At 32.9% G+C, this 22010-nt stretch overlaps 2 protein-coding genes across 2 annotated transcripts; one reads left to right on the forward strand and one right to left on the reverse strand.

The window, feature by feature from the left end:
- The first annotated feature begins 5139 nt into the window (after positions 1 to 5139).
- Positions 5140 to 8502, forward strand: LOC112024646 (putative pectinesterase 11). The gene is made up of 4 exons (XM_024057255.2): positions 5140 to 5432; positions 5539 to 5701; positions 7895 to 8083; positions 8203 to 8502. The coding sequence occupies exons 1-4, from the start codon at positions 5164 to 5166 to the stop codon at positions 8464 to 8466; spliced, it is 885 nt and encodes a 294-aa protein (XP_023913023.2). The 5' UTR covers positions 5140 to 5163; the 3' UTR covers positions 8467 to 8502.
- Positions 8503 to 17047: 8545 nt separating this feature from the next.
- On the reverse strand, positions 17048 to 20089 carry LOC112038622 (uncharacterized). The gene has a single exon (XM_024071450.2). The coding sequence runs from the start codon at positions 20087 to 20089 to the stop codon at positions 17048 to 17050; it is 3042 nt and encodes a 1013-aa protein (XP_023927218.2).
- Between the last annotated feature and the right edge of the window lie 1921 nt (positions 20090 to 22010).

The following is a 22010-nucleotide window of genomic DNA, read 5'->3' on the forward strand; positions in this document are numbered from 1 at the left end:
AGATTACTGGTTGCATTTGTTTAATATTTTTATAAATTATCTAGATTGAATAGACTTTTATTATTTATGATTTTGGAGCGTTACACTTTTTGTGTTTCACTAAATACTCTATCAATCATAATATGTCATGTATTTATTTATTTATTTATTCTATTTTAAACTTTGGTTATTTTATAAAAAAATTCAAAAATTTTTTTGAAAAGTTGTAATTTGTGAAGTATAAGGTGAAATAAAGAAGTGGGAAGAAAGATTTATACAGGTAAAAGATGGAAATTGCGGTGGAATACGGTAAAATTAAGCGAAAGAAAACGTTCATTCTTGATTTCTTCACCTAATAAGTCTTCTCTGGCGCTTTTGCTCTCAAAAAAATAAAATAAAAAAAGACTTCTCTTGATGATAAAAGAAAAAGACTTCTCTAGTGCTGTACCAAGTACCAACTAGCAAGGAATAAACTAAGTATATCTAAAAGGTCTTCTCAAAAGATTTAAAAAATGTAGGTGGTTCCTGAATTATTCTTTAGTAGTCTTCGATTCCAAAAGTCAGTCTAATAAATGTTTTTCTTATAAAAACAGAATAATCAATTGGTAATTAAAACCAAGCTTTTCTCTGATCAGCAAAAATAAAACCAATAAGCTTTTCTTAATTTTAAGCACGCCAAGACTACATATTTGGGTTTGGGAATTTAAAATTAAAGGATTTAAAAAGGAAAAATTACTTTATATGAATCTTACATATATATATATATACAGATATAATTAAACTTTGAAAATTAAGAAAAGCTTATTGGTTTTATTTTTGCGGATCAGAAAAAGCTTGGTTTTAATTACCAATTGATTATTTTGTTTTTATAAGAAAAACATATATTAGATTGACTTTTGGAATCGAAGACTACTAAAGAATAATTCAGGAACCACCTACATTTTTTTAATCTTTTGAGATGACCTTTTAGATATACTTAGTTTATTCCTTGCTAGTTGGTACTTGGTACAGCACTAGAGAAGTCTTTTTCTTTTATCCTCAAGAGAAGTCTTTTTTTATTTTATTTTTTTGAGAGCAAAATCACCAGAGAAGACTTATTAGGTGAAGAAATCAAGAAAGTACGTTTTCTTTCGCTTAATCATTACAAATCCACTTTAACTGACTGAATTTGTTTTTCTTCTTAACTGTTTTCTATAGTATCCATGCCAGACATCGTTGGTTTTAAGTTTAAACTTCATTGGTTCATTCAGAATCATTGAACACCATAACCATGAATCAGATAGAAGCCTTCTTTGTGGTTGGTGCAACGTATCAGAAATTCTGCGCGTAATAAGTATAACTGAGAATTTCAAAGGTTGCTGACAGCTTCAAGTTGCTCAATCGTCAATTACGTAATGATATGTATAAGTTAGCGGTAGAGAAAAGAGAACTTGGGTTGTTTGAGTCACCATGGAATGTAACACGTACGTAGAGTGTTTTCTCAGACACACACATACACTTCTTTTTTTGTTGAATAACACAGACACACTTGATTCATGCTTCTTAGGCTTACAATCTGCCAAAAAAAAAACAAAAAAAATTTCTGAGGGGTTTAGTAAGAAAATTTATCTTGGGTAGGAGATAAATTTTGCGGTCTACCGTGGTTAATATAAAGGTAAAGTATTATAAGTTTATTTGGTTTGGTATATTGTTTTTTTTTTTTTTTTTTAAAGAGTTTCAACCTATGAAATCTACTCCTGATGATAGCTCTTTATTATTAGACCAAGACACCAATTGATTTTTGATGTAGGCAGAAATTGAACCTCATATCTCTTATTCAATAGGTATATTGTTTCTTAATACAATGAACATATTAATTATTGTTGCTGAGATTAAATTTTGGAAATCGTCTTTTGTTTCTAAATATAATAAATATATTAATTATTATTGTTAAGTGAATTTTAACTATTACTTCTTAGAATACTTTTATTTAATAATTAGTTTATGTCTACACTCTTTTACAATATTTTATTTAATAATTCAACTCAACTTTGATAACGATTGGTTTTTGTAATTATATTAATGTTATGTTAACATTTGCTTTTGTTTTCACTCAGTCACTCTTATGCCCCTCGTCTAATTTTTTTTTTTTAGAATCATCCTATGTTTAATTGTTTTTTAGTGTTAACATTTGCTATCCACTAATTGAATGACCCATGCCCCCAGTCCTCACTCAACAAATATATATATATATATATAAAGCCAAAACTGAAAGAAAATCTAAGTAGATTTTAAATTAGATTCCAATTGTTATCTCATTTTGCGCTATGTGTCTTATTTAAGTTTTTTTATTTTTTATTTTTTATTTTTTTTTATTTTTAACTTTGTTCTAGGTGAGTTAATGTTGTACAAAAGACGAAGAATCTAATATAAATAAAAAACAAAAAATCAAGAAGCTAGATTCTAAATTAAATTCGAATTGTTATCTAATTTTGTGATATGTTGTGTCCTATTTAAGTGCTTTTTTTTTTTTTTTTAAAAAAATTTGTTCTAGGCAAGTTAATGTTGTGCAAAAGATGAAAAGTCTAATATAAATAAACAGTAAAAAAAACCCAATAAAAAATAGTAAACTCGTTTGTGTATAAAAAAGAGAGTAAATCTCATATATATATATATATATATAATATGACTTTAAAAGTGTGTACTTCTTACACTAGATATAATTTAAACATATATATATATATATATATATGTAATTGTAAATTTTTTTAATTGTATTTGTGCATATACACAGGGTTATACATTAGTATAATTAAAGTCAAAGCTTGAAAAAATTCAATTAGATTCCAAATTAGAATTCAATTGTGGGCTAATTTTGTGTCATTTGTCAACTTAAGTTTTTTAATATTTGGACAAAGGTTAGCTATAAAATTTATTGTAGCCTAAGGTTCCAACCATACTCAATATCTTTTTATTGGAGGTAAATTTTCACAAATTCACCATTAGATTACATCTTCTTCTTATATCCTCCATACTTGCAAAATTTCTAGAAAATTAAAAATCAATAGCTATGTGTATCCTATTGACACAAAATTTGACATGTGTATCAAAAACGTAAAGAACATATAATTCAACGGTTAAATTTTCAAAATATGTAGTAATATTTATTTTATTAAGTATGATTGTAGCCTTAGGCTACAACTAATTTTGAAACTAAATTTTGTCCTTAATTTTTGTGCCAAGTGAGTTAATGAGTACAAAATACTAAGAGTCTAATATTAATGAACTATAAAAAAAAAAAAAAAAAAAATCACATCTACTTAATAAAAATCACCAAGTAACAAAGATCACCACATATTTTGTTTTATTAAAAATTAGAAAAAAAAATGATCATAAGTAGTACTAAATTTAGGGAATAATTTAAAATATGACTAATTACATTTATTTTTCTTAAAAATAATTTGACTAATTATTTATATTTTTATAATAAAAAATGTGTTTAATTTTAAATACATCAATGCGTATGCATGAGTTACACGCTAGTAAAAAATTAAAAACACATTCAGATTTAATCACTCTACTCACATATATTCTGTTAAAGGAATAATTAAACTCACATGTTTGGTTAAAAATAAGGGTGGCAATTCCTATTCAAGTGTCGGGTTCCTGTCGTATCAACTCATGAGTATTCGACTATATGAGTCAACAATAATCCGACATGTTTATTAAATGGGTCAAGATTCCTTAACACTAACTCATTTATTAAACAAGTTAGTCATATATATCGATCTGTTTATAAGATTTTATTAAAATGAAAAAAAAAATATTTATGAAAAAAAAAACAAATAAATATTTTTAATATAAAATTCAGAACTAACGAGTAACTGCATGACAAATAATAATTTAAAATTAAAGCATATCTCAATATTACAAATAATCAATCACAATATGTCAAAGAAAATAAACCACAACAACTAATAAGTTTATATATCTAGGATTTGAAAAGTATATTGCTAAATGTCATTTAATTAAACAGGTCAAACAGATCAAATGGGTTGAACACTAACCCAACCCGTTTATTAAACGGGTCAGTCGTATCAACCCAAATATAACATAAACTCATTAATCTTTAACCCATAACTTGTTAATTTCATGTTATATTGTGTCCAATTTTGTCACCTCTAGTTAAAAATATAAATTAATTGAGAAGTGTCATGTCCACTATTATTTATTTAAAAATTCAACTCAACTTTGATAACTATTGGTCATTGTAATTGTATTAAGATTTTATTTATTTATTTTTTATATTAACTTTTACTTTTGTCTTCACTCAAACATTCCTCTATCCCATGCCTCTTGTCTCATTTTTTTTTTTTTTTCACTGTCTAATTGGTTAATTGTATCTTAGTATCAACATTTAATACCCCCACTGATTGAATGAACCATGCCCCTGGTCCCCACTCAAAAAATAAAAAATTAAAAGCACATTCAGTCTACTCACATATTTGGTTAAAAGTATAAATTAATTGAGAATTTTTATGTTCACTACATTTTCATAACACTTACATGACAAATTGTAAGTGATAAATTGTTACTTATTCTAATTTGAAACTTTCACTAATTTTTTTTTCCACCATTAATAGCAAAGTAACAATTTGTCACTTATAATTTGTTATGAAAGTATTGTGAAAATGTTGTAAATATAAAACATTTCTAAGAATAGATTTTTAGGAGGTCATATTCAAGCTTATATAAGTTGGTCTTAAAAAAAATTTAAGGTTAGATGTTCAAATCTTTATTTTAGGGATCAAAACAAAAAATTTAAAAAAATTATACAATATGGTTTTTGTCAAACTTGGAGCATTTCTTCAGTGCAAAAAATAATTTTTTTTTTTATTCTAGTGGTTTTTGTCAAACTTGGAGCATTTCTTGTTTGGGAAACTTCATCATAGGCAAAACACATTAACTAACATGAAGATCGTGATCTGTGAACTTCAACTATATGAAGGACATGCATGATGCATGGCTGGCCACCAATGTGTTGACCTTCACTTTGGGATGGCCATACAATAAGGCCACAACCATTATCGACTTGTGTGTCCCGAGAATATCATTGCTAAGTTCTCTCACTAAAACCATAGTTTAATTAAACATTTTATTACTTTGCAGTCCCATCGAGACCAAAAAAAGTAATCACATGCGAACATGGAAAATTCAGCTATGAAGATTTATAATGGTTATGAGATTGCAGTCTTGGTTGCAATAGTTTTTTTAGGTTCTTTCATGGAAAATTCAGCTACCACCACAGGCACCAATACCACGGGCACCAATACCACGGACGTGTCAACAGCAATTCTCATAAGTGTGGATCAATCGGGCAATGGAGATTTTAAGAAGATACAAGATGCTATTGATGCAGTTCCATCTAAAAACTCAGAATTCTATTTCATTTCGATTAAGCCAGGGACATACAGGTCTGTGTGTTTGTGTGGCTGTACTATTTTCAGGATGGTTAATTGGTTTGTATATATCTACGTTTTAACTGGACTCTTATTATCTTATGCATGTATGGTTAAGCAGGGAAAAACTTCAAGTGCCTGCGGATAAACCGTTCATAACATTGAGTGGCACACTGGCCTCTAATAACACCATTATAACATGGGGTGACACTGGGGAGATAATTCAATCTGCAACTCTTTCTGTATTCGCTTCTGACTTTGTTGCACGATATCTCACAGTTCAGGTATGTGGCTGACCTCATGCCTACAATATCTTTAGTGCAATAACCATCTTATGCATCTGATGTATACAACATCATTTTCAAAAGATGTAAGTGATCTCACAATTGTATGTGGAGTCACAGGCCTACGTACTATGAGAGGGATGTTGTATATATTAGATGCATGATTACATACTTTATTATCATAGGCATACAGTACAGTTTTGTGCATGACTTCTTGATTTTATAGGGAACACCTAAATGATTAATGTGGTATGTGAGTCCCCTACTCCCCTTCCATGCACGAACCTTCGCAACCTGCCCAAGAAATATAGCTTTCATACATGAGCATGGAAGTTTATCAATTAAAAGACTCAACTATCATCTTCAATTATAAATTACAACATCAAATAATTAAATTCAAGCCATATACTTGCACGGGATATCTCATTCAGATTAATCACTCCAAAATGGATTTGAAATGAATCTCTTTTGCATATTTTACTTTTTGTATTTTGTAGTATTATTGTCTCAAAAGCTTAAGCTATTGAGGTATAGTAAATTTAATCATTTAATCAATACTTTGATACCATATTAAATTATCGATTGTTCCAAAAATTTAAGCTATTAGAATATGATAAATTTAATCATTTAACCAATACTTCTAACACGTAGGTGTATGTATCTCCAATTTCATGCTTAATTAATGGTAGGCTTCATTTTGAGGCCCCCACCACCCCAGCTCCTAAGAGCATTCTCATCTGAACTTTTAAAAATTTTAGCTTTTAATATCTCAAAAACCTACTTTATCGATTTCAACATTTTATTTTAAAATACATCCAATATATAAGGTTTTTTTATTTTATTTTTTAAGCACTTCATTTAAATATACTTTTTTATTATTATTTCTTTATTTATCATTATTTCTGTATTCTTGTTCTCTCATCTTTCTCCATCTCTTTCTCTTCTCTCCACCCACACCTGCTGCATCTCTCTTCTCTGCTACCCACCCACTGTCACCAACCACCACCACCAGTTAAAAAAATATCAAACAAGAACTCACAACCCATTGCCAGCCACCACCACCACCACCACCACCAAAACTAAAAAATAAAAAATAAATAAAAACCCACAAAACCCATCACAATCACACCCACAACCACAACCAGCCACAACAACCACCACATAAAAAACACAATCAAAGCCAACACCCATCACCACCACATCCACATCCACAACCAAAACCAAACCAACAAAACCATCACCACCACACCCACAACCAAAGCCAACAAAATCCATCACCACCATACCCACAACTAGCCACAAAACCCATCACAAACAACACCCACAACCGGCCATAAAGCCCATCACCACCACAAAAGAGAGAAAAAAAAATTGAAAGAAAAAAAGAAATAGAGAGAGGTATTTTCGGCCATAGCTTAAGAAATTAAAAAAAAAAAAAAAAAAATAGAAGAAAGGAAGACGAGGTAGGCAAGATGTGGAAAAGAAGAGATGAGAAGTTAGAGAGAAAAAAGAGAGAAACGGATGGTCAGAGGAAAAAAAAAATTTAAAGAGAAGTGGAGAGAGAAAGGAATAAAATAATATTTTTTTTATAAGATTAGAGCTACAATGAACTATTATCTTTGACATCTTACATGTGGATTTAACTCTCCCTTAATAAGTAGAGTCAACACATGAGATTCTTTAACTTTTTAGACAAGAGATAGAGTAGAGATAGGATTCGAACTTAGGACTACTTGTTATGATACTTTGATAAATTACTGATTATTTCAAAAAATTAAACTATTTTTAAATAATAAATATAATCATTTTACCATTATTAATTTTAACAAAAATTAATTACATTCAAACTCTACTGGAGTATCCTAATTTGCCTTAGCTTACATTTGGATTTAAGGATTTAAAATCTAGATTTGAGCTTTGAGAATTTACTCCAACAAAAATGCTTATGAATTTTTGAATTTGAACTAAGATCTTACACTTCAATCATTATAAATCTCCATATGAATTTCGTCAATAGAAAATTTTTGGAGTTTTGTAATTTATTTAATTCATTTAAACTCAAAATTTGATCCAAATTCTTGTTTTCAAAAAATTCCATCCAAATGAACAGCCAATTCTATGGAACTTTATATTTATTTTGCATTCTAATAAGTAGTTTTGAATTTTTGTTATGTATTTTTTTTTTCTATATAGAATACGTTTGGGACATCAGGCAGAGCTGTTGCCCTTAGAGTAGAGGGAGACACAGCTGCTTTCTATAATTGCAATATTCTTTCGTATCAAGATACTCTCCTGGATGATACTGGTAGACACTATTACAGCAACTGCTATATAGAAGGAGCCACTGATTTCATATGTGGAAATGCTGCTTCCCTCTTTGAAGTGAGTATATCCCTTCAACTCACAAAGAAATTAAACCCCATGACATATAACTCATATAATATTTTGAATTTGCTACGTACATGGAGAACTTGATGTAGATTTTGTGTCCATGCATGCAGAAATGCCATCTTCATTCTCTCTCAACTGTAGGTGGAGCTATAACTGCTCAACATAGGAATTCATCATCAGAGGACACTGGCTATACCTTCTTGAATTGTAAGATCACTGGTGTAGGAACTGCTTTGCTTGGAAGACCATGGGGTCCTTACTCTAGGGTGGTCTTTGCACTAACTTACATGTTCAGTGTGGTAGTGCCACAGGGTTGGGATGACTGGGGAGATCCAAGCAAGCAGAGGTATATGATAATTCCAATTCATAGTTGAGCTTATGTAACATTAAATAATTCATCTTCTTTCTTTCAAAAATTTAACTATTACGAAATGGTGAATTTAATTATGTATCTATCTTTCAATGTCCACACTCCGTATACATCGGACATCAATTTGAAAATTACGAGTGTGAGATAGTCATTGCTTTTATTTTAATTAATCCATCTCATGTGAACTCAAACTCTCCCTTAATAAGTGTAAGTGAAGTCCAATAGAAAATGTTGAATTTAATCATTTAATTATTATTGTAACACTTCCTTTCCCACATGGGCTTAGACTACCATTTAACTAGTATAAGTGAAATTCAACACATGAAATTTTTAACCTTTTAAATAGGAGGTAGAGTGAAAATATGGTTTGAAGTCAAAATAGGGTTGAAATTCAGAACCGCAACCACTTACTCTAATATCATAATTAATAAACTATTGTTTCTACCAAAAAATTTAGTTATTAAAAAATGATAAATTTAATCATTAACCACTATTCTATCACCACAATTTATTTATTTATGAAACGGGTGGTGCTTGTGTCCAGTGGCCAGTTCCACTGGACACAAGCCATTCTCTTATGTTACAATCTTCTTGTTAGCCAGTATTCTATTTCTAACACGTTTCACATTATTTTTTTGGGTACAACAGCACTGTGTACTATGGTGAGTACAGGTGTTATGGTCCAGGAGCCAATAGAACGAAGAGGGTTGGATGGTCAAAGAGTCTGTCAAACGAAGAGGCTACACCCTTCTTGACAAAGGACATCATTGGAGGGCAAGGTTGGCTTAGACCTTCACCAACTCACTTCAAGAGAGGCTCTACCAACGTCACAGTGAATGTTCCTTGAAACAATTGAAAAAACGGGTGTTTAGTGCATGTATTTGAAAAAAATGTGTTTTGTTGTTTGAAAATATGTGTGAAAATACGTGCGAGTAAAAAATTGTATAAAAATACGTGTAATGTTGTTTAAAAACTAAAAACGTGTGTTTGAGTGGGTGTACCAAACACCCCCGTACCACGATACATCTCATAATAAGTAAGAGTTCGAATTTGGTAAGGATGAGATGTAAAACTCATATTTTACGTCATCTAATAAGAGATTGTCACATAAGTTTTTTTACTTAAAACTCAATACATTCTATCACACGTAATAATATCCCAATAAACTCACAGTGTAAGTTAGATTTTCAAATAAGTATTAGAATTGATTGAGTGTGATTATATCTATTTTTTAATATGTAATATGATGATGTGACATGTACGGACTAGAGAGATAAAACTTGGGTATTACACCACATCTATATATATCTAAAAGTTAAAGCGTATCATTTCTAACCTTCTCTCTCTTATTTTAACTCTCTTTTTTTTTTTATTAATTTCCCAACTTATTGCTATATTTTCTCCAACTTTTCCTCCCCTTCTACTTTTTCATCTCTCTACTACTATCTACCTTAATATCACTTTTTCTCTATCTTTTTATCTTACTTTATTTTTGGCTTTTTTTAATTCTCCTTCTCTTACTATAAATTACAATTCTCTCTCTAATTCTATACATAGTTTTCCCACACAAAAAGTGTTATATCCCTCTCTCTCTCTCTCTCTCTCTCTCTCTCTTTGCATCTCTACTTTAGGTTGATGAACTTTTGTATTATTTGGAACTTTACTTTGGGTTAATGTGATTAAGTTGTGTTTTTAAGTTGTAATCTTTTTTCTTCTCTTTGATTTCGTAGATGTTATCCTATTACATTATAAATATAGTTTATAAGAATATAATGTTATTTTATTACAAAACATAACATGACCTAGGTAATTTAGTATATATTACTATATATTTTTATTTTACATTTTTTCATCTCATATTATTTTCTATAATTTTCTTATTATTCTCTCTTGAAAAAGTGATTATTCTCTCTTTCTTAATTTTTTATTCTTTCTTGCAACTCTAATTTATATTGATAAATTATTGTGATTTTTAAAACTTTATTTTGAGTCCATATGTTTTGGTGTTGTATTTTTTAGTTCCCCATTACGAGTAGTATCTCTCTCTCTCTCTCTCTCTCTCTCTCTCTCTCTCTCTCTCTCTCTCTCTTATATTTTCACTTTAATTTTTGTTTGACTTAATACTTGATTATTTTGCAAGTAAGAATTTGAGTTTATATCAAAACACAATCTTGACTATGCTAATTACAGATCGACATTCGGTCCATTTTGGTCAGTTTTGGACAACTTCATCTATTCAGTTTAGTTCGGTCCAATTCGGTCTACTTCGGTCCACTTTAGTTCAATTAGGTCCATACGGTCTACTTCGGTCAATTCAATGCAATTCGGTCTATTTGGTTCGTTCGGTCCATTTGGATCACTTCACTCAATTTCGGTCCATTCTGTCTTTTATGGTCCTGTTTGGTTCACTTCAATCAATTCCTTCCAATTCAGTCCATTCCGTCCATTCAGTCCACTTCGGTTTATTCGGTCCGTCTAGTCTATCTCTAATCACTTTGGTCCAATTTGGTGTACCTACTTAAGAATGAGAAAATATAAGTTTGGGTTGAAAGTATTATCAATTATTTGAGTAATATCAACTGTAATTATATAATAAGTTTTGGTTATCATAATAATCTCTTAAGAGAATGAGAACTTGATTAATAACTTTGAAATTTAAAATTTTAATTGTAACAAATGAAACTAGGAAAATATAATGCATAATAATAATAGTTAGAAGAATGTGGATAATTCCAAAAAAGAATAATATCAATCAAAAACATTAAAAAAATGATTAAATTATATATTTGTAAAAATGGAGTTGTGGAAATTACTTTTTGAAATTGTTTAATTTTTAGGGAGAACAAATTATGTACAATAAAATTTAGAGAATAATTTATACATATTCAGTACAAGTTTGTTATGAGTTTTGATTATCATATTTAATAAAAATTTATTTAAACAAAAATTATAATATATTTTTATATTATTTTTTGCTAAAAATGGAAAGCGAATGAAATTTTTTTTTTTTTTTCTCCTTTAATTAAAAAAATCTGCAGGAATTTTTAACAGAGAAGAGGACATTGGTACTTATACTATCAGAGCTGTGGATGATCCAAGAACCTTGAATAAAACTCTCTACATCAGACCTCCTGGAAACATCTACTCATTCAATGATCTTGTGTCTTTGTGGGAGAAGAAGATTGGTAAAACCCTCAAGAGAATCTATCTTCCAGAGGAACAACTTCTAAAGAACATTAAAGGTTAGTGAGAAATATCTCTTCATAAATTTTAGGATTTATAAGGGGAAAGAAAAGAATCTATGGTTCATTTTGAAAAAAAAAAGTATTTAAAAATGAGGATTTGGATTTCAAATTTTAGTTTATATGACTTGATTAGGGTATGAAATAGCAAATTATTTTCTATTGATGAAAACTTATGAATGGACTTGAGCTTCAGTAATATGTGGATTTGATGATTAGGTGTAAGAAGTCATTTCAAATATATTGCAAGTGTTTTTGTTTGAGAAAAATCTCCAAAACCTAAATCATCATCTGTTCTTTAATTTATATCAAGCAATTTAGACTAAAAATTGTTCATCAAATCGTCAAATCTAAAGGCAATCCTAATGATTTTGGGAATGAATATGAGGCATGTGTAATTTGGTTCTTGGAGTTTCAAAATTACCAATAAGTTTCTTTGATGTTCAGCAACATTAATTCTCAGTTGAATTGCTTGAACTTGAAAGCGATTGAAGTATATTTAATTGACTAAATGCTGGCAAGGGTGCAAGTGTTTTAACTTTGGCTTGTTTCTTTTGTTGTTCTTACAGAAACCTCACCTCCAATTAATGTGTACTTGGCAGTTTATCACTCTATCTTTGTGAAAGGAGATCAAACCAACTTTGAAATTGAGCCATCATTCGGAGTGGAAGCCACACAGCTTTATCCCGATGTAAAATACACTCCAGTGGATGAGTTTCTCAATCATTTTGTCTAAGAGCCAAAATTTGCTATTGTTAATCTTCTAAATTGAGTTTCACCATCTTATTGGATAATTAAGTAGGTTCTGTCTGGCTGGGAGAGATGTAGAAGATAGTTGCTGCTGTCTCAGGTTGTGTGATTGAAAGTGGGTGCTTGCCTCTTTGAGTGCCTACTTTGGTTGATTCTGTAAAAGTGTTGGGTTAGTATGTTGAAATAAACCTAATGGAAATCAATGAATATTGCCTCCTTTCACTTCTTTAGATCCTGGTTTCCATGTTGCTTGGCGGCTTGGCACATGTTTGTGCCAGTCTTGAGCTGCCGTAAGTCCATAACACTTTTGACTTTATGCATTTAATAAGTACAGGGCCTAAAATTGACTTGAAATGCTAGCCTAAGATTGATCAGACTCTCATGGATGACAGCAACTGAAGGCATGCTGTTGAGAAAGTAATAGATTAGACCAAGTTTTCAGGCCAATTTTGAGATGACTAAAAACAGTCATTATTTATGCCTTGTTTAATTAAGACAATAAGACGATTTGGAAACGGGCAAAAAATTTATCAAAATCTATGAAACCACTAGAGTAACCTTTCAAGTGAATTAGCAACATATCACCACTGTTCTGGAAGTATCAAGGTGCTGTTCTAAAAAATTTGTGCATAGTTTGGAAAAGTTAAAAAATGGTTTTTCTTCATCAATAGCCTTGTAGTTCTGGCATTGGCATTCCCTCATTAAAGAAGAGGTTTGGGATTGGACCACTACACGATTTTTAGAAGTGAGGGATAAAATCACAAATTAAAAAATCAGTCAGGCAATCTACCTTTAAATTTAATGGCAAAGGCGGCCGTAAAGCACAAGATGATGCTGTTAGAGCAAAATATAGTTTGTCATTCTGCAAAAATGTCTCAGAATTACAAACTACAACATGTCAAACAAAAATCAAGTACGTGGCTATAGGAGTTCCAGCAAAAAACATTGTGACCCTGAGGCTTTTGCCCAACAACTGGTGGCTAGTATATAAGAATATTGTTAACCAATTATATGGCCAGTTCCAAACAGTGAAAACTAGCAACCACAAATGAAGATACAAATTGAAAAAAGTTGACAACATAAATTCAAGGAAATTATAGAAATATACAAACAAAAAGTCTCAATACATGTATTAAAGATGCTAATGTTAGCCCTAGAAAAATGCTAATAGTATGCATAACCAAAACAAATATGGAATAAAAATAAGAAGAGAATGAGGGGCATATACATATCCCATCTGCCTTTTCAGTTTATACAAAAAGGTATTGCTTCTTTCTCTATAAAATCCTAACTGCACTAGAAGATGTATTAGAAATGCTTTGCGTAACTGATATATTTATGAGCTTTAGATTTTTGACCGTCCTCACTGGCTCATTATGCATTTGATCCGAACATAACAGGTTTCCAAATTTTGCAACAAATTACTGCTACCCCTACCACCTCAACAAGTACCTTCACTTCTTATTCTTTCTTTTTTGTGTCAGTATTATATCTGCATTATTACATTTGTCTCGTGAATGTACTCTTTCTTTACTACTCAAATTTTTGTAGCATAAAACATGCTATGCCTTGAAATTGTTGTATGCAATATTCACTTGACTAGCAATTTAGCAAGACCAGTTTATCAACTACACTTATAAACACAAATTGATATTTGGTTGTCTCCATTTTATATTGTCTTTAGGGTAAATTACTATTTTGGTCCTTAACATTTATATTATTCATCAATTTTGTTCCTAACATTTCAAATGTGTCAAATGTGGAGCTACTATGTCTTGCAGAGACTCCTTGGATCTCGCCAAAAGTGGTCGAGATCTTACTGGAACAGCAGCATACAGTGGAGAACGACAAAGATCGGATAAGGTAGAAATTATTTGTTAGTCAGATTAGGCTCGTCCATGCATTAAAACCACATTGTGTTGATCTGAGGTGGCACTTAATGGTCACCTCAACAATTGAGATTAACAAAAGGGAACAGATTCAAACTAGAACTAGTATTAGAGGATCAAGTCAAAATTTTGCAACTTTAGACGGCAAAAAAAAAAAAAAAATTACTACAAATTTTAAGTTTGTAATTTACAATTTTATAAAATAACATGAAATTTGGTATTCATATTACGGGAAAAAAGCAATCAAACGTTGGAATTTTAAAATTAAAAATAATAAAAAGTTATACTATAGTGTAACATTGTAAAGAGTTATATAAACTCTAACTTGATTCTAATTTGTATAGACATTATTGATCTCCTCTATATAATATCTAAAGTGGAGTCGTAGTATTTATTATTAATATGTTTTTGTTCAGTCATATTAGCATAGCATTTCAGTCCATTTCGGTTTACTTCAGTCCATTTCAATCTACTTCGGTCCATTCGGTCCACTTCAGTGATGCTTTGGAAAGGGAGTTTTGTGTAGAAAGATGAGCCACTTCATTGACAGTTATATCGCATTCTCAACTTAATGTTGCTAAATTCTTGATAAAATTACATTTTTCTTATATAATTAAAGTCATATTGTGGGTTCCAGTTAGCTCAACTGATAAAGTCTCTAATGGTTGTATAAGAGATATGTGGTTCAATTCCACCTACACCAAAAACTGATTACTGTCTTGGTGATGATAAAGAGCTATTATCAAGAGCGGACGCCATAGGTTAAAACTCTCTAAATATATATATATATATATATACACACTACATCTTTCAGTAAAAAAAAGTCATATACTTTTTTTCTAATATAAGTGATGAACTTACATATATTTGCTTCTCTTTAGGTTATTTAACATGTATAGAGAATGAACAATTTGCAAGGAGTATTAGAAAAAAATTCTAATCAAACATCACATTATTTACAAAATATCTCACCTTGTGTAATAATTGAATATAAAACATATTATGTTTCCTTAATTTTTTTTTTAAAATTTAAAACACTTTCAAATAATAAATATAGATAACTTAATTTAGAAAATCTAATATATTGTATAAACTATATTTTATTAGAAAATGATTACATCATTTTAAAAAAGGTTTTGGACTACTACTTATAAGTCTTATTTATTATTTTTATTTTTTACTTAACCTAAAAACAAATTGTCAAATTTTTCCATGCATCGCATGGGTTCTGCGACTAGACCATATTAATTAACTAGCTAAAGGGTTAAATCACATGAATATTGTAGGGTTAGGATTTGTGGCCCAAGCCCAAAACAATGAATTTATAGAGAATGAGTGAAAGAGCTAGATTGACTATGGAATTGACAACATTTAATCACAACCTCCAAGTATAAACCAGCATGAATTTACACGTAGAAATAAAATGAATTGGTGTCCGAAGAGGCATATCATTGATTATGTAATGATTACAATTTTTAGAACTACAGTAAAACCTTTCTCTCTTCTTTATTGCTTTTTTTTTCCCCCCTCTTTATCAGGAGCTTCTTTTCTTTATATAACCTCCTTCCCCATCATCCTCATCGTCCACTTGTACCTCATCTATGAACCTACTTGAGTATATGTCACGTCAAGTATCTCCTCTGGCTCTTTGTAAGTGGCGGTAGGTGAGGTTACACTGTTCAGGGGTCTTCTCCACATAAATGCGGCCAAAAAAGTTGCTGCAGTGCCTTAAATACGGTGGTAGCAGCTTTTTCTTTAGATATTTCCTCATTCTTATTGTCTCCAGATATACTCAGAGCTTATCTTGATCAGTAGGAATGCTCGGAAGATCATTCTAACCTTTTATACGTTCAATTGATACGTACTATTCACGTTTGAGGAATAAAATCTCTTCGGACAGAAGGCGGTCTCCTCGGATTGCAACCATCTATCTTTTCTGAGGGTCCTTCCAGATNNNTCTCCGGATTTGCAACCATCTATCTTTTCTGAGGGTCCTTCCAGATGGGCCTTGCCCTTATCTCCTCCTTCTCTTCGGACGCACAGTAATCCTCACATGGGGCTTTAGGCCCACTACGTTAGATTGGGCCTTTCCCCCCCTCCCCCCCCCCCCCAAAAATATAATTTGAAACTATTTCAAAATATTAATAGTTATATTATTTTTAATAATTTGAATAACTATATTATATTTACAAAGACATGACATGAATACAATTTGAAACTAATTCCTTAATATTAATAACATCATATAGCATAGAGTGACCATTAAAAAAACCTATAAAATAATTTAAGAAAAATAATAGCTTGCATGCGCATCATGGATATATCATGCAATTCAGCACCTAGTAAGATGAAATATATTGGGATATATGGACTGTTACTTCGTAGGACAAAATAACATGGATTCACTCAGAGAGAGAGAGAGAGAGAGAGAGAGAGAGAGAGAGAGAGAGAGAGAGAGAGAGAGAGAGAGAGAGAGAGAGAGAGAGAGAGAGAGAGAGAGAGAGAGAGAGAGAGAACTCCATAAAATTCTTTCTAATACATATGTTTGTAGCAAATAACAGGATGTGTACAAAGAATACAACAACAACATAAAGTGGAAGAATGGCTGTTAGCCGTGTTTGTTTCCATTTCTTATTTGATTAATAATAAATTTAAACAAGCTTTATTTCATTTGTTTGTACACCATGAGCAAGGAACCATGACTTCAAGGTGACTTGGGAAACCCCTTTGGTTGATTTGAAGAAGGGTTAATTAGGCGAAGGGATGTGGGTGGTTGGATTGGGTTTAGATGGAGTAACATGACCTTTGATAGTGAGCTTTTGAAAAGGGCCATATTGTGGCCTTCAAAGGCCTTTTGGTTAATTGTTGAAGTTGGAATGTGGGTGCCTGGATTTGGTGCAGATGGTGGGGTTGGACCTTTCTGTAATGAGCCTTGTAGTGAAACCATGTTGACATGACTCACAAAGGACTTTTGGCCAATTGTTGAAGGTGGAGTGTGGGTGCCTGGATTTGGTGCAAATGGAGGGGTTGGACCCCTTTGTAATGAGCCTTGTAATGAAACCACACTGTCATGACTTACAAAGGCCTTTTGGCCAAATGTTGAAGCTGAAGTGTGGGTGCCTGGATTTGGTGCAGATGGTGGGGTTAAACCTTTCTGTAATGAGCCTTGTAGTGAAACCATGTTGTCATGACTCACAAAGGACTTTTGGCCAATTGTTGAAGATGGAGTGTGGGTGCCTGGATTTGCTGCAGATGGAGGGGTTGGACCCCTTTGTAATGAGCCTTGTAATGAAACCATGCTATTATGGCTCACAAAGGCTTTTTGGCCAATTGTTGAAGGTGGAGTGTGGGTGCCCGGATTTGGTGCAAATGGAGGGGTTAGACCCCTTTGTAATGAAACCATGTCGTCATGACTTACAAAGGCCTTTTGGGCAAATGTTGAAGGTGGAGTGTGGGTGCCTAGATTTGGTGCAGATGGAGGGGTTGGACCCGTTTGTAATGAGCCTTGTAATGAAACCACGCTGTCATGACTCACAAAGGCCTTTTGGCCAAATGTTGAGGTTAGAGTGTGGATGCCTGGATTTGGTATAGATGTTGGGGTTGGACCTCTCTGTAATGAGCCTTGTAGTGAAACCATGTTGTCATGACTCATAAAGGACTTTTGGCTAATTGTTGAAGGTGGAGTGTGGGTGCTTGGATTTGGTACAGATGGAGGGGTTGGACCCCTTTGTAATGAGCCTTGTAATGAAACCATGTTGTTATGGATCAGAAAGGCTTTTTGGCCAATTGTTGAAGGTGGAGTGTGGGTTTTTGGATTTGGTGCAGATGGAGGGGTTAGACCCCTTTGTAATGAGCCTTGTAATGAAACTGTGCTGTCATGACTCACAAAGGCCTTTTGGCCAAATGTTGAAGCTAGAGTGTGGGTCCCTGGATTTGGTGCAGATGGTGGGGTTGAACCCCTTTGTAATGAGCCTTGTAATGAAACCATGCTGTCATGACTCACAAAAGCCTTTTGGCCAAATGTTGAAGGTGGAGTGTGGGTGCCTGGATTTGGTGTAGATGGAGGGGTTGGACCCCTTTGTAATGAGCCTTGTAATGAAATTGTGCTGTCATGACTCACAAAGGCCTTTTGGCCAAATGTTGAAGCTGGAGTGTGGGTGCCTGGATTTGGTGCAGATGGTGGGGTTGGACCCCTCTGTAATGAGCCTTGTAATGAAACCATGCTGTCATGACTCACAAAGGCCTTTTGGCCAAATGTTGAAGGTGGAGTGTGGGTGCCTGGATTTGGTGCAGATGGACGGGTTGGACCTCTCTGTAATGAGCCTTGTAATGAAATTGTGCTGTCATGACTCACAAAATACTTTTGGCCAAATATTGAAGGTGGAGTGTGGGTGCCTGGATTTGGTGCAGATGGAGGGGTTGGACCCCTTTGTAATGAGCCTTGTAATGAAATTGTGCTGTCATGACTGACAAAGGCCTTTTGTCCAAATGTTGAAGCTGGAGTGTGGATGCCTGGATTTGGTGCAGATGGTAGGGTTGGACCCCTCTGTAATGAGCCTTGTAATGAAACCATGTTGTCATGACTCACAAAGGCCTTTTGGCCAAATGTTGAAGGTGGAGTGTGGGTGCTTGGATTTGGTGCAGATGGAGGGGTTGGACCCCTCTGTAATGAGCCTTGTAATGAAACTGTGCTGTCATGACTCACAAAGACCTTTTGGCCAAATGTTGAAGGTGGAGTGTGGGTGCCTGGATTTGGTGCAAATGGAGGGGTTGGGCCCCTCTGTAATGAGCCTTGTGATGAAACTGTGCTGTCATGACTTACAAAGGCCTTTTGGCCAAATGTTGAAGCTGGAGTGTGGGTGCCTGGATTTGGTGCAGATGGACGGGCTGGACCCTTTTGTAATGAGCTTTGTAGTGCAACCATACTATCATGACTCACAAAGGCCTTTTGGCCAAATGTTGAAGGTGGAGTGTGGGTTCTTGGATTTGGTGCAGATGGAAGGGTTGGACCCCTTTGTAGTGAGCCTTGTAATGAAACTATGCTGTCATGACTCACAAAGGCCTTTTGGGTAAATGTTGAAGGTGGATTGTGGGTGCCTGGATTTGGTATGGATGGTGGGGTTGTACTCCTCTGTAATGAGTCTTGTAATGAAACCATGTTAGCATGACTCACAAAGGCCTTTTGACCAATTGTTGAAGGTGGAATGTGGGTGCTTGGATTTGGTGCAGATGGTGGGGTTGGACCCCTTTGTAATGAGCCTTGTAATGAAGCCTTGTTTTCATGACTCACAAAGGCTTTTTGGCCAATTGTTAAAGTTGGAATGTTGGTGCTTGGATTTGATGTAGATGGTTGGGTTGGACCCCTCTGTAATGAGCCTTGTAATGAAGCCATGTTGTCATGACACACAAATGCCTTTTGGCCAATTGTTGAAGCAGGCATGTGGGTGCTTGGATTGGCCTCAGATGGTGGGGTTGGACTCTTTTGTATTGAGCCCTGTATGGAATCCAAATAATAACCCGCAAAAGCTCTTTGGTTACTAATTGTTGAAGTAGGAATGTAGGTGTTTGAAGTTGGTGTAGATGGTGTGACTGGACCCTTTGCTAGTGAGTCTTGTAAAGAAGCAACATTGTAACCCACAGAAGCCCTTTGGTTGATTGAATATTTGTTCATCAATTCTTGTTCTCCTCCATGCAAGATTCTGCCAGCCTCATTTGCATGCATGCTCATAAGAAAAAGCAATGTCATGACTACGGGAAACACCTTTAGACACCCCATCTTGTTGTGTAAGCTTAGATAGAAGTTTACAATTTGATGAAGATTGATGAATATGAGGACGAGATGGATTACATTTATATGCATCAACTTGTATGACTTGGAATAATATTAGTTTCTAACCACTTTACTCTTTTGACTCTTATTGCTAAGAAATGAAAGTTGAATGGGTCAGAAATTAAGGAGGAAACTGCTGTTTGCTTTGAATTATGAAGTCTCTAGATTTCACGTGCATGAAGAAGTCATGCAATGAGCAGTTTTATGGTGATAGCACCAGCCAGCCTTAGGGGTCTGACCCCTAATTAAGATATTAACATGCTAATCAATAAGTGACTTGTTCGTTTGTGTCATGGAGCAAAAGTTTTGCCCAATGCAATAGTACATGGCATTCTCACCCGTATGGCTAGCTCTGGCTTTAATTTGAATCAACCAGTTCATCAATATATCTTCAAAGATCTAATAAGGTTGATATGATACTCTCTAAGAGAATCTTTTAGAGAATTTATAAGGTTCAAAATATTTTCCGATCTTAATTTTGTGTATTAAATACAACATCAACTCAAGATTTATTTTCAAAATTAATTTTGTGTAACCTCTCTTTCAAAAAATAAAATAAAATCGTGTATTCTCTATAAGCCTTACATTAATTAGTACAGTTACCATATAAATTAAAATCCTTGATTATCTTAAGATTTTGACTCAAATGCTAAAATGATAGAGTGGTGGATTGGAATTCAAGAGACATTATAAGAGGATCTTAGGTGGTATATGGCACAAGCTTTCCAGAGTATTCATTCTCTATACTTTGTAACCATCTGATCAATAGAATAATTAAGGTACTACAGCCCTCAAACTTTTGAGATTGAAAGATATCAAACTACATTAATATAACTCTTCTTGTTAAATCATTTAATAACTTTCTATTATATTAATATTTCAGAAATTCCATAGTTACACTTGATTTAATTTTTTATTCTCTTTATCCTTATCATTCACGTCAAATGTCATGTCAATCGTGATCAAGTTACACCTGTTAAAATTCTGTCAACCTTTAATTTGATTAATATTTGTATATACTTTGCTTCTGAAACTACAATGACAACTACTTCTAACTAGCTACTTTACTTTCCCTTCGGCCATTTGGAATGGATTGAAATACAGAAAATGAAAGGGTTTTGTTAGACTTTGCTTGACTGAGCCCTGGAACCATTTGCTTTCTTTTCGGGTTCTTTGAATGAAGAAAACTCGGTTTTGAAGCAAATAGTTTTCCCTTTTTTAAGTTTTGGTACGTGGAAACACGCTTACTTTACTTGGGACTTGAATGTCTGCAGCTTAAATATTAGGTTCTGACTTTAGTTTTTTGCAAACCTTTTACAAGTCATAAATACTTTGAATAAGAATTCAAAAGTCTGGAAACGGAAGTCTCATTCTTATTCTTATACATATTTTGACGCGGTGGGGAAAAAAAAATCTGCAGCAATTTTTAACAGAGAAGAGGACTTTGGCACCTATACCATCAGAGCCTTGAACATAATTGGAAGTTTCAATCTTACTCATACAATGATCTTGTGTCTTTGTGGGAGAACAAGATTGGTAAAACACTCAAGAGAATCTATCTTCCAAAGGAACAACTTCTAAAGAACGTTAAAGGTTAGTGAGAAATTTCTCTTTATAAGTTTTATGATTTTTTAAGGCGATCGAAAAGAAAAGAATCTATGGGTTTTTTATATGACTTGAATAGAGTATGAAATTATTTTCTATTGGTCGATTAAAAATTATGTGTGAACATGAATAGAGTATGTGATACTAGTTGCAGACTTATCACGTGATGCATGAGAATATATTATTATATTGAGATGTGGTATAATCTAAATTTTATTGTAGATAATTTTTT

Source organism: Quercus suber, unplaced genomic scaffold, assembly GCF_002906115.3.
Source record: "Quercus suber isolate HL8 unplaced genomic scaffold, Cork oak 2.0 scaffold_401, whole genome shotgun sequence".
Taxonomy (NCBI): domain Eukaryota; kingdom Viridiplantae; phylum Streptophyta; class Magnoliopsida; order Fagales; family Fagaceae; genus Quercus; species Quercus suber.